Genomic DNA, 13,126 nt, shown 5'->3' with positions numbered 1-13,126 from the left:
CCCCCCCCCCCCCCCCCGCAGATCTACACTGGCTGAAAATTACCATCGCGTGCTTGGGCAGAATGGGCATCACCATGGCCTATGAGATGGTCTGCCTGGTCAACACTGAGCTCTACCCCACGTACATCAGGTGAGGGCAAATACTTGGCTTTGCACTAGAGAGCCTTACTTCTCAAAGCACAGTGAGGAGCTAGGTGGGTGTTCAAAGACAGTAGCCGACAGCCCACACTCGGGCTTACAGACTGAACATTGCCTAGAAGCCACAAGACTCAGGAGCTAGACCACAATGTAGAGAGTGACCAGAGCAGCTGAATGGCTCTATGGAAACCACAGACATGGCATGGGTAGTCATGTGATGGAAAGAAAAGTGAGCATCACTCTCCGTCCAGCCTCAAGGCTTATAGCAAACAAACAACAAAAACAAAACAAAACAACAGACCACAGACAAGATCATGTCCGCACCTCATTTCTGCACAGAATCACTGGGTCTCAGACATTTAGCAGTTTGGGGAAAGTGATTATATAGGCATGTAACTGCTGTAAGAAGTCAAAGACTTAAACTGGTTCTCTGTGACTCAGGAATCTCGGCGTCCTCGTCTGCTCCTCCATGTGTGACATTGGCGGCATCATCACACCTTTCCTGGTCTACCGTCTCACCGACATCTGGCTGGAGTTCCCGCTGGTGGTATTTGGTGAGAGATCCCCAGAGGCTTAATTGCTAGTGATCAGCAATACTGTCAGTATTATTTTAATGCTCCCAAGTCAGTACTAACACTAGGCTATGAGACTAATGCTTTAGAAGCACAAAATTAAAGGCAAGATGAGAAGAAAAGACGTTTCCCCGAACACAACTCCCTCTCCAGCCTACACGCAACCACAGGGATGGCTAGATACGGACCCAAGCTCACATGTACCTGCTCAGGGTAACTGTGGAGCCTTGGTGCACCATGTCAGTCTACTTTCAGATCCACTCAGAGAGCCTTTTAGACTTAATTAAAGCTACCCCTTTCCCAGGACTCACCACACCGACCTTTCCCCTGGACTCCCTGCCAAAGGCACGCACCACTGCTCTCGTGGAGCTACACACTGCCCCCTCCACTTGTGCTGGCTTCTTCCTTCTGTTGCCTTGTTCTCGAGGGTTTTGTGAGAGGGAAGTTTTCCATGCCTGAAGACCTGCCAAGGAAAATTTCAAGCTGTTGCTACAACTCTCCATCAAAACAGACCCGGAGAATTCACCACGTTCCATCACACAAGCAAGATGGCCAGTGTAGATAGCACACGGGCGCTTTACCCTGAGATAATCACAGTTATGCGGCCTGCTGACTGGAGGCACGTGCCTCCGATCTCTGACTCCCAAGTATCGGCTGAGGAGTCTGTTCCAGAGCCCCCCTGCTTCCTCAGAAAGTACCTATCATACCCAACCCCTTCTCTCCAGGTAGGAGTTAGAGGCTCCTGATCCTTGGTAGGCGGTGTCAGCTGAGGGCTTAGCAGGACATTTCTGGCAGCAAATAGGGGCTCCAGTTTCTGTAACCACCACTTTTTAGCAGGTCTAAGAGGAGTTGAGGCATGTATGAAGTGGTGTGGTCCCTTGCCCAATCTCACCTTCCCCTGGAGGACACAAAAGCCAGAGCTGTATTTCAAAGATGATAGCAAAGTCAAAGACAGTCCCAAGGTCACTTCTGAGAGGGTTTTGTCATCTTCCTTTGCCCACTTTAACCTAACTTCTCCCTCCCACCCCCCTCTGAAATGAGCTGTTTAATCTGAGAAGCCTAAAAATACTGGCTAAGAGTGCACTGGAGGACGGTGGCACAGCATTTGTTTAGCATGGGCACATGCCCAGAGCCATCTACAACAGCAGGAGAAAGCAGATGCCGAGCACAGGAAAAGTGGGTAACAATATCCTGGTTTAGCAGGGCTGATCCTGCCGTGTATAAAATGCTAAGCTTGTGTGTTCTGCCATTCGCTGGACCTTCCCCTCTTCAGACGCTCAGAGCTAGAGAGACATGGTAGGTCACTTCTGCGAACCCAGCACTTGAGGAATTAGGTGCAGGAGGATCTGGGCTCCTGCCCAGTTTCATTTCTGTTGCTGTGACAAGACACCCTGACAAAAATGCAATATGGGGAAGAAAGGGGTTTGTCCTAGCATACAATTCCAGGTCATAATCCACACTGTTTGAGAGTCAAAATGGTAACTTCAAGCAGCTAGTGGCATCACATCCACAGTCAGGAGCAGAGATTAGTGCAAGCACGATCGCTTGCTTGCTTGCTTGCTTATGCTCACATGAATTTTCAACTCCTATTCAACTGAGAACCCCCTGCTTAGGGAATGAGACCACCAACAGTGGGCGGGGTCTTCCCACATCAGATAAGACAACTCCCCATAGACACGCCCACAGGCCAACCCGATGAAGACAAGGGTGTCAGAGGCTCACTGAGGGTCTCTTGCTTGATTCTAGGCTATGTCAAGATGACACGGCTACGTGGTGTAAGCCTGTAAGGGGAAGAGCCTCTGAGTCAGCTGAAGTAGCTGGGTCCTGCTTGCATTTGCTACTCATTACAGTACAGATCATCCTGGGAGGTTCAGAAAAGTTAATTATTCTCAGCCGTGTCTATAGTTCATAGCCTGAGTGGGGACTTATCCTAAGGACTTGACAAGCATTTCTTCACCTCAGAACAAGCCTATGAGGTAGATTATGTCATGTGACAAAGAGCAGAAAGTTGGAACAATCTCAGGACTCCCCAGGTCCTCAGACCAAGCAGCCAAAAGTCAGAATCGGACCCAGGTACTCCGTACTGAGGTAGTGCTTGAGCTCAATGTCCCGTGGGTCCATTTCTGCTGTTTTATGAAGTCCAGCATGAAGTTCTTTGAAACCCCAAACTAATGAAGAACTGGCACCCCATTTCCCATTTGTTACAGAGAAACAAAACCAAAGCACGCCTCTTAAAGTTATGTATCTCCAATATTAATAAAAAAGCAAAAAATATTAATGTGGTTGTTACTGAAAACTAGAGACTAAAAGAGAACAAGAGAAACTAAGTGGCCGTTCCACCCCTGAGTTCGGCCTGCATTACTTTTCTGCACTGGGGTTTGAATCTAGGGCCTCACACATGCTAAGCAAGCTCTCTACCACTAACAGCTTTTAAGACTGTTCTAGATTCCTTTCTGTTACTTGCAATAAAATTTAAAAAAAACGACAACAAAACCCCTCTGACCAAAAGCAGCTTAGAAGAGGAAAAGGCTTATTTGGCTTACACTTCCAGGTCACAGTCCATCACTGAGGGAATTCAAGGCAGGAACTCAGAGACAGGAACCATAGAGGAGCCCTGCTTCCTGACTCACTCTCTGGCTTTCTCAGGCCCACCTGCTTAGGAATGGTGCTGCTCACAGTGGACTGGGGCCTCCTACATCAATCACCAATCAAGAAAATCTCTTGCAGAGGTGGCCACAGGCCAATCTGATCTGGGCAATTACTCAAATGAGATTCCTGCTTCCCAAGTGACTCTAGGTTACGCCAAGTTTATAATAAAAACTAACCAAGGGGCTGAGTGACTGTTTAGTGGTTAGGGTCACTGGATGCCCTTGCAACATAGCAACTAACAACTATCCAGAGGATCCAATGCCTTCTTCTGGGCTCAGCAACGCTGTACCACATGGTACACAGAGACCCATGCAGGCAAAACAATCGCATACATAAAAGAAAATGTTTAACTTTTTAAAATTAAATGGCACAGAGACAGAGCCTCATTATATAAGTCATACTACCCTTGAATTCACAATTCTCCCACCTTAGTCTCCCAAGTTACAGCTGAGTGCTGCCATCCTCATGGCTCTGAGCATCTGTACTTGAACTGAATGGCTTCATGATGCTTTGTGATGGTATTACATACACAGTAACACCAAATGCACTGCCTTTTATTAAAAGGACTTCATTCTATTCATTCGTGGTATGCGTGAGTGCGTGTGCGTTCGCACACATGCCGTGCAGCAATGTAGAGGTCTCTCCTCCAACCATGTGGGTGGGTCCTGGGGATTGAACTCCCATCATCAAGCTCAGCAAAGTGCCTCGACCCCACTGAGATTTCTTCCCAGCCCTGTTTGCTAGCAATGGTCCAAGCTTCTGACTTGCTCCCAATGCTAAATACTTTATATTGGCAGAGCTATGTTCTTCACATGGTTAGGGTTGTTTTTTTTTTTTTTTTTTTCAGAGTTATTTTTTAACTCTGAATTTTCTTAACACTGTGGCAATGTCCCATAGCCTAGAATAACTTTGACTCAAAATGTTAAGTATTTCATTCCCCTAAAAGGAGTTGTAGTGTTTGGCATTGGGTACATTATTTATGACGGAAAATAGGGTGTTGAAAGGTGGCAAAGGAGTCTATAAATAAGAATGGGAAAACATTGCCCTCAAAAGAGAAAGGGAAACAAGGGGAGCCCTGATTATAGAGGCCGCCTTGCCTTTCTGGAGCTTGATGTGGCTCTGCTATGTGTCTCAGGTGTGGTTGGTCTTGTTGCCGGAGCACTTGTGCTGCTGCTACCCGAGACCAAAGGGAAAGCTCTGCCTGAGACCATTGAGGACACCGAGAACATGCACAGGTAAGACCTTGGGCTCCCTGAATGAACTCCACAGACGTTTAGAGACACTTCTGGATCCAACTGGGCAGAAAGAGTAGGCTGAATCCATATGTCATATCATGGGATCAAGGCAAACTACATCAGAGCATTAAACATCAAAAAAGAGACAAGAAATTAGTGAAAATGCCATAGAAGGATTGGTAATAATTCATACCTTCATAATAGGGAAGGTCTCTCTAAATGTGAGAAAAAATAAAAATACAAAAAAAAAAAAAAATTCCAGGAGCCTATAGGAGAAAGAATAGTCTGTCTGCATTCTCAAAAACCCAAAACTGAACTGAACCATTGTCGTCACTGGTAAACCCAAAAAGAGAGTTTAGTAGTATATAAAGGGCTGGCTTCCTGAGCAAAACCCTGAGGGCCAGGTGGTGGCAGCACATGCCTTTAGCCCAGCACTCAGCAGACAGAGGCAGGCAAGGGGATCTCTGTGAGTTCTAGGCCAAACTGGTCTACAGAGTGAGTTCTGGAACAAGCCAGGGCTATATGGAGGAACCCTGTCTTGAAAAACCAAAAACAGACCGTGAGAATGTCTGCCCAAGAGCAGGGGACGGGAAGGAGCTGGGAGCGCTGACTCAGCAGAAAGCAAAGGCAACTAGCTCACACGTCCATGAAAGTTAGTCCCACATCCCTCATAACCAGAAAAATGTGGACTGACCCAGCACCAGCATTCCTCCGGGTCATCAGAGATGAGACTACCCCTGGAACACGCTGTACTGGAGAAGAATGTGCTGGACCCAGCAGCCCCCACATGGCTGCGGATGACGCGCTGAACCCTTCATGGTGGTCAGCCCAACCATAGAGACACGATGATCGTGTCTTTTTACCCAGTCGCCTCCTCTTGAAATTGACATGTGAGAAATGTGTGGGGAGGACTAACCATTAAAGGATCTTTCAATGTGACAAGAGGTTAGAAGTAACATAAATGCCCTTCAGTTGACAATCCAGCTGAATAAATTATTACATGCCATACAGCACAGCACAGTACAGCCACTAAAAAGCATGAAACAGCTCTATATCCACTGATAAGAAAAGTTCTCAAAATGCATTGTTATTGGAAAGAAAACAAAGCATAGAAAAGTGTTTATCTTCCATTTGGGTAAATATAGCATAAATACATAGACATGCAACTATAAAACAATATTGAAAATAAAATAAGAGTAGCTCTATTCAAGTAGTTTTCCTTATCTGTGGTTTTTATTTCCATTCTTTCAATAACCTGTGCTCCCTTAGCTTCCATTGCAGTTTGAAAATATTCAATGGAAATTTCAAGAAGGAGAAATTCATATCTGCATATGATTTTATGTTGCTCGCTCTCTGTGTGCCATGATAAAAAGGTGCATATTTATCTCTTTCCTTCGCCTGGTGTGTCCACACTGTATAAGCTACCCACCCTTGTAGGCAGGCTCTTTGCGGACACCTCAGTTCCCTGTTGGACTGCCAAGGGGTCACTGTGCTCATGTTCACACAACCTTCTTTTCACTTGACCATGACCCAGTACAAGAGCAGTGAGGCTGACAGCTCAGACATGCTGAAGAGAAGCTTATGCAAAGGGATTTCTTTGGGCATAAAAGCAAGCGTCGTCAGCTTGATAAAGACAGAAAGCTTCTATCTGTTCAGTGTGGAACACACCTGATACTCAGGTGGCATGCCGCTGAAACCCAGTATCCTTGAACCACACTTGAGAACACAGGCCTCAGCTGGGCCGATTGTCACACACAGGCAGTCATGGGACTGTAGAAAGATTATGAATAATTTATATTGATTCATATGATTATTAATATTATTATTAATAAACATGTTAATTTATCGGCAGTTATTCCTTAACCCTCTATTACATAAATAAAAGACACAGAAACCTGCTGGATTTTTAATATGCCTTAGAACACTAGGACTGAGCAGGTGTTAACCCCATAAGCTCTCTTATTTGCCCCCCAGGCAAAACCCCCATAATTACTTGCACATATTCCAACTGGGCTACTTCTGCTCCATCCGGCCAGTCCTCAGAGCAAGCTACTCTCAGCCACATGCTTCTGGTTCATGCTGACCCATGGCGACATGCTCCTTTTCCCCCCTCCTTTCTCTCCTGCACCTCTCTCTTCCGTGATCCTTCTGTGACCCCCCCCCAAAAAAAAGACCATGAATCTTGGCTCTGCCTACCTCTCTTCTGTCTAGTCCAGGCTGCAGGCAGGAAGGGATAATTTGGAAGGCAAAGTTACACAGCATCACTTGGTGTATGTGAGAATGTGCTCATCTGGGGGTAGCCAGATCTTGAAGGGGGTCAATAATTAACAATTAACATTGCACTGGATCAACCACCAACATGGGACACTGAGTTCTTTTTCTGACCACATGATCTCTTCTGAAGTGAGAAATGGCACATAAGCTGAACTTCCAGGATCTGTAACAAAACCAGATATGGGAACCTAGAACAGGCATTTCCTCTTGTTGGTAATATGTGGGAGCTGCTGGATGGTAGCTCTACTCTTTAAAGCCACCACAGTCCACCGTTCCTATTGCCCTGGGCCAGGACCACTTCTCTTACTGTCTAGTTCTTGTGATTATTTGCATTTGAAGAGCCTGCGCTAAAGCCCAACCCCAGGTGAAGGCACCTTTCTAAGCGCGGTGTTCCCTGCGTAGAGGGGCAAGGGCAGAGTGTCCGCAAGCAGGAGGGCAGGCCACGAAGTTGGTGCTGTGAACACAGCTCTGCTGTGTGTCTCAGACATAGAGGACAGTGCTGTGACGGAGCCCCTTTTTTGCCAGCAAGGATTCTAAGTCTACCTAGTTACAAACACAGCCTGTCTGACCATCTGCACTTCATTTCATCTCCTAAACCTGCCTCCTTTTCCGTAAATGGGGCAGGAGGAGATGGGGCAAATTTTTTTTCTAGGTCCCTCAACTAGTGCTTTCCAATGCACTCCCTCATCAAATGCTCCTAACAGCCCTACGAAATGGGTCTTTACCATTAAACCCATCGACACCTGAAAAGAACGCAGGCACAGAGATAGACAGCTTTGTCGCTATCCGGCCAGGTTCCAGGGCCATAGGCTCCCTTATGAGAAGGTTGCTCACACCTAGGACACGGCAGCTACACTTGCATGCAGTTAAGGCATTCAGGCAGTGTCTGTCATTCAGCCCGCCTGCTGCTGTTCTTGCTGCCTCTGTTGTGGAGGCTGATGTTGCTGGGGCTGTTTCTCACATCGTGCTACTTGTCATTGCTGCTGTTAGTGCTGGTTTTGCTGGGGGCCCCCATGGCTGTTGACACAGCTGCTGTTGCTAATGCTGCTGTTGTTGATACCATTGTTGCTGCCATTGTTGTTGCTGGCATTAATGCCTCTGTTATTGTTGCCGCTGTAATTGACGATACCGCTGCTGCTGTCACTACTGCAACTGTTGCGGTTGTGACTGCTGAAGCTGCCGCCATTACGATTGATTGCTGCTGTTGCTATTGTAACTGACGTATGTCACTGCTGCCGCAACTACTGTTGTGCTGTTTCTGATGCTGTTGGTCCTGCTGTTGCTGATGTTATGGTGGTTGCTGGCTGCTGTTGATGATGATGGACGTTGTCGCTGGTACGAATGCAGTTTGCTCTTGCTGCTGCTACTGTTGTTGCTGCTGCTACTACGGATGCTGTTAATGTGACTGTGACTCATTTTAATGCAGCTATTGCTCTTGATCTGCTATTGGTGCTCCTGTTGATGCTGCAGATATTATTGATACTGATACCAAAGCAGCTACTTCTTCTGTGGCTACTGTTATTGGCGATAATGCTGTTGCTGCCATTATTGTTACTGCTGCTGCTGTTGCTAATTCAGCTGGTGCTCTTTTTTTTTCATTTTTATTTTATTTTATTTTTGATTACACTTTATTTACTTTGTATCCCCCCTCTAGTTCCCTCTCTTCTCCCCTCCCAACCCCTCCCTTCCTCCCCCTTCTCCACGCATGCCCCTCCCCAAGTCCACTGGTAGGGGAGGTCTTATTTTCCTTCTGATCCTAGCCTGTTAGGTCTCATCAGGAGTGGCTGCATTGTCATCTTCTATGGCCTGGTAAGGCTGCTCCCCCTCAGGGGGAGGTGATCAAAGAGCAGGCTAATCAGTTTATGTCAGAGATAGTCCCTGTTCCTATTACAATGGAACCCACTTGGATACTGAACTGCCATGGGCTCCATCTGTGCAGGGGTTCCAGGTTATCTCCATGAAAGGTCCTTGGTTGGAGTATCAGTCTCAGAAAAGACCCCTGTGCCCAGATATTTTGTTTCTGTTGCTCTCCTTGTGGAGCTCCTGTCCCCTCCAGGTCTTTCTATCTCCCCCTTCTTTCATAAGATTCCCTGCGCTCTGCCCAAAGTTTGGCCATAAGTCTCAACATCTGCTTTGATAGTCTGCAGGGCAGAGCCTTTCAGAGGCCCTCTGTGGGAGGCTCCTAACTTGTTTCCTGTTTTCTTCTTCTTCTTCTTCTGATGTCCATCCTCTTTGCCTTTCAGGATGGGGATTGAGGATTTTAGCCAGAGTCCTCCCTCTAGATTAGTGTCTTTAGGTGTACAGATTTTAGTAGGTTTATCCTATGTTATATGTCCATATGAGTGAGTATATACCATGTGTGTCTTTCTGCTTCTGGGACAGCTCACTCAGGATGATCCTTTCCAGTTCCCACCATTTACCTGCAAATTTCATGATTTCCTTGTTTTTCATTGCTGAGTAGTATTCCATTGCGTAGATGTACAGCTGGTGCTCTTATTACCACTATTGCTGCTGCTGCTGTCATTGATGTTATCATCACAGCTGCTGTTGTTATCACTGTTGTTGCTTCTGCTCCTGTTATAACCAAGTCACTGTTGTTGCTGCTGCTGCTGTTGTTATTTCTGGGGCTGATGAAACAGTTACTGGTCTTGTTGCCATTGCTGCAAAACATGCTGTTTCTGCTGAGACTGTTGCCAATACTGTTGATGTTATCACTGCTAGTGCTGCTTTTGGTGCTGCTGTTGCTGCTTTTGCTGCTACTGTTGCTGTTGCTGCAGTTACTATTGTTCCTGTTATAGTTGCTGTTGCTGAAGTTACTCTTGTTGCTGCTGTTACTGTAGTTTCTGTTGTCGCTGCAATTGTCACTGTTGCTATTGTCATTGTTGCTGCCATTACTATTGTTACTATTACAGTTGCTGTGGCGGTTGCTGCAGTTACTGTTGATGCTGTTGTCATCATTGCTGTGGCTGCTGTTACTGTTGGTGTAGTTACTGTTGTTGCTGCTGTTAATGTTGCTATTGGTGCTGTTGTTGCCAGTTGCTGTTGTGTCTGTTATTATGATGGTTGTTTCAGTTACTGTTGTTGATGCTGTTGCTCTTTCTGCTGTTCCTGTTGTTGCTATTGCTGTTACTATTGATGCAGTTACTGTTGTTGCTGCAGATGCTTTTGTTGCTGTTACTATTGCTGATGCTGCTGTAACTTCTGCTACTGTTACTGTTGCTGTTGCTACAGTTTCTATTGTTGCTGCAGGTACTGTTACTGTTGTTGCTGTTACTGTTGTTTCTTCTGCTGTCATTGATGCTGTCACTATTGTTGCTGCTCTTACTGTCACTTTTGCTGGGGTCACTGCTGCTGTTGCTGCTATTTACTGTTGTTGCTGCTCTTACTGTTGCTGCTGTCACTGTTACTATTGTTGCTCTTATTGTGCTGCTGTTGCAGTTACTGTTGTTGCTGCTGTTACTGTTGCTGTTGCTGCAATTACCACGGTTGCTGCTGCTGCTGTTCCTGTTGCTACTGTCACTGTTGCTGTTGCTGTTGTGGCACTTACTGTTGTTGCTGCTGTTCACACTGTTGAAGTTGCTGCTAAAATTGTTGCTGTAGCTTTTTCTGTTGTAGCTCTTACTGTTGCTGTTGATGCTTCACTGCTTCTGATACAACTGTTGTTTCTGCTATTATTGTTACTGTTACTGTTGTTGCTGTTGCTGCTTTTATTGTTGCTCTTGCTGTTGTCACTGTTCCTGTTGTTACAGTTACTGTTGTTGCTACTGTTGTAACTGTTGCTGTTGTTGCTGCTATTACAGCTGCTATTGTAGCTATTACCATGGTGTTTGCTGCAATTACTGTTGCTGTTACTGTTGCTATAATAACAGTAACTGTTTCTGCTCTTACTGTGGCTGTTGCTGCTATTTCTGTTGCTACTGTTGATGTTGCTACTGTACCTGTTGCTGCTATTACTGTTCCTGTTGCTACAGTTACTGTTGTTGCTGCTGTTACTGTAGCTGTTGCTGTTACTTTTATTGTTGCAACTCCTCCTTCTGTTGTTTTTACTATTGCTGCTGGTGTTATCATCAGTGTTGGCACCGATATCAACACATTTACTGTTGCTTCTGTTACTACTATTGTTGCCCATGGTGCTGCTGACACTCTACTGCTTCAGCTGTTCATGCTGCCACCACTATTGATGTCATCGTCACTATGCTTTGTGGTTGGGCATGGAGACTCTGGGAGCTCAGAAGATTTGCTTGTCCCCCTGCCTGGTGTGTGGAAGGCCTATAGCCCCGCTGGGTGATTTCATGGCATTCTGTTATCTGCATCTCAGATGGGAAAGGCCCAGAAACTGAGACCCTGAGAGGAAATGGAGGGAAAAGTTGGGAGCTAGGGCAGCCCACACCTGATTCAGTACAAACAGGAACATGTGCAAAGGGCAGAGCTGGAAGCAGCTGAGGAAGGAAAGCAGCCCTCCTCCAAAGACTATCAGCAGTATTTACAAATTCATAGAGAAGATACTAAGAAAACTTACCAACTGAGCAATGTCCTAATCACAGCTTTCAAACATCAAATAGTTGGAAAAAAAACACTGCAAAAATAATCTCTTAAATTCTATGTGAAAACTAATCAATGTATGATTATATTTAGCCAGTATAAAGTTATATTTAGTCCTCAACTACATTCTCTATTATGAAGAAAGGAGAAACACCAGGCAGAGAACTTAGGAACGCCCTCTCCTGTGAATTATTCACCAAACTCTAGTATTTTCTTCATGAAAATCATCACTCAGAAGACATCTCAAGAGTGACCTTGGACAAAGCCTACACTTAAGTTTTGCTTCATTTATTTATCACCCACTTGATACTCCTTTCCAGCTCTTCATTGGTGAGATTCTTTCTCACCAATCTAATTTGCTTTCCTATTGCAGGCCAAGAAAAATGAAAGAAAAGAGAATTTACCTCCAAGTCAAGAAAGCAAACCTTCAGCTAAGCTAAAGAGTGTGGTTTCTGCTGGAACTGGCTTTGCTAGCTCCAAGACCAGAGGCGGAGCTTCTTCCCTGCTCCCCAAACCCATACAACCCAACCGTACTTGCCTGTGAACTCCCGTCAGTAGGGAGCTGTAGCTTGCACAGCTCGTTGCACTGATGTGTCAGACTCTACCTACCAGCAAGGGTCTTCACCTCACTCTGCTCTCAGTGGTGCCAGCAAACGACCATTGCTTTACTGGATTTGTTTTTTTATATTTACGTTTCTTTATTTGGTTTCTTTCTCCATTGTGAAATCACACTAAAAAAACACAAGGGAGCTGTGGGCCAGGACAACCAAAATTTTTCTTTAATTTGACAAACAATAAACTTAAGAGAAAAAAGTGTATTTTTTTTTAAGAAATAAAAGACTCAAATTGTACATCAGGTACTTGGAACGAACGAAGCCTTTTAGTATCATAAGTGTGATGGAATTCCAAATATGTTGTTTGCTATGTGGATCACACTTGAAAAGGACCCCAAACAAAAGAATGAGAATTCAAGTTGAGCAATCACCAAGCCTGCCTATCTTTACAGTAGATGACCACAAGTGCGTACTTTCTGTAAAAGTGCAGTGGGGAACATTCCTGACATTACTGAGTCAGTCATGACAATTTTCTACTTTAGTAAAACTTTTCTCAAAATTTTAATGGGTCTTAAAAATAGCATTAGTATCTTACCAAAGTACTATAGTACATACTTTTTTAAGGGACAACTACTAGGCTGAGAGATGCTTAGTCAGTAAAGATGCTGGCTTATAAGCATGAAGCCCTGAGCTTAATCCCCAGGCCAAAGAGGGGCAAGGTGGGGGCGGGGTTGCTGAGCTCCTACCATCTCAGCTGGGGAGAGAGGTAGAGACAAGCAGGTCCTTGGAGCTCACCAGCCGGCCAGCCTAGCTTACCTGGTAAATTTCTAGTCTATTATAAGAGACACTATTAAAAAAAATACAAAGGGACTTGGGTGGTAGCTCAGAGCTTAAGAACACTGGCTGATATTGTAAAAACCCGAGTTTGATCCTGCACACACAACCATTTCTTAACGCCAGTCCCTGGAACTCTCCGATGCCTCCTTCTGGCCTCCATGGGCACCAGGCACACAGTTTGTGCATAGACAAACATGGAAGCCAATACCCATGCACATAAAGTAACCTCTAAGGCATTTCATCACAGAAACGATAGCACAAAAATGGCCCAGTTACACAATGCCCATCTTCATTTTGAATAAATACAAATTAAAACTGAAATGAC

At 45.3% G+C, this 13,126-nt stretch overlaps 1 protein-coding gene across 2 annotated transcripts in view; it reads left to right on the top strand.

Annotated features, from left to right (window-relative positions):
- LOC129683451 (solute carrier family 22 member 2) overlaps positions 1–12,242 on the top strand; it is a 32,482-nt gene extending 20,240 nt beyond the window's left edge. The window contains exons 8-12 of one of the 2 annotated variants that reach the window (XM_055616198.1): positions 22–130; positions 580–692; positions 4,495–4,594; positions 9,033–9,039; positions 11,790–12,242. In XM_055616198.1, the coding sequence (XP_055472173.1) occupies positions 22–130; positions 580–692; positions 4,495–4,594; positions 9,033–9,039; positions 11,790–11,954 (494 nt within the window). In that variant the 3' untranslated portion in view covers positions 11,955–12,242. Of the gene's footprint in view, positions 1–21; positions 131–579; positions 693–4,494; positions 4,595–9,032; positions 9,040–11,783 lie in introns of both variants that reach the window. The other variant, XM_055616197.1, reaches the window with a different exon arrangement.
- The last annotated feature ends 884 nt before the right edge of the window (positions 12,243–13,126 follow it).

This window comes from Psammomys obesus, unplaced genomic scaffold (assembly GCF_907164565.1).
Source record: "Psammomys obesus unplaced genomic scaffold, mPsaObe1.curated_primary_1811, whole genome shotgun sequence".
In the NCBI taxonomy this organism is placed as follows: Eukaryota; Metazoa; Chordata; class Mammalia; order Rodentia; family Muridae; genus Psammomys; species Psammomys obesus.
The sequence above is the reverse complement of the archived record's forward strand: the minus strand, read 5'-3'. Positions and strand labels throughout refer to the sequence as shown.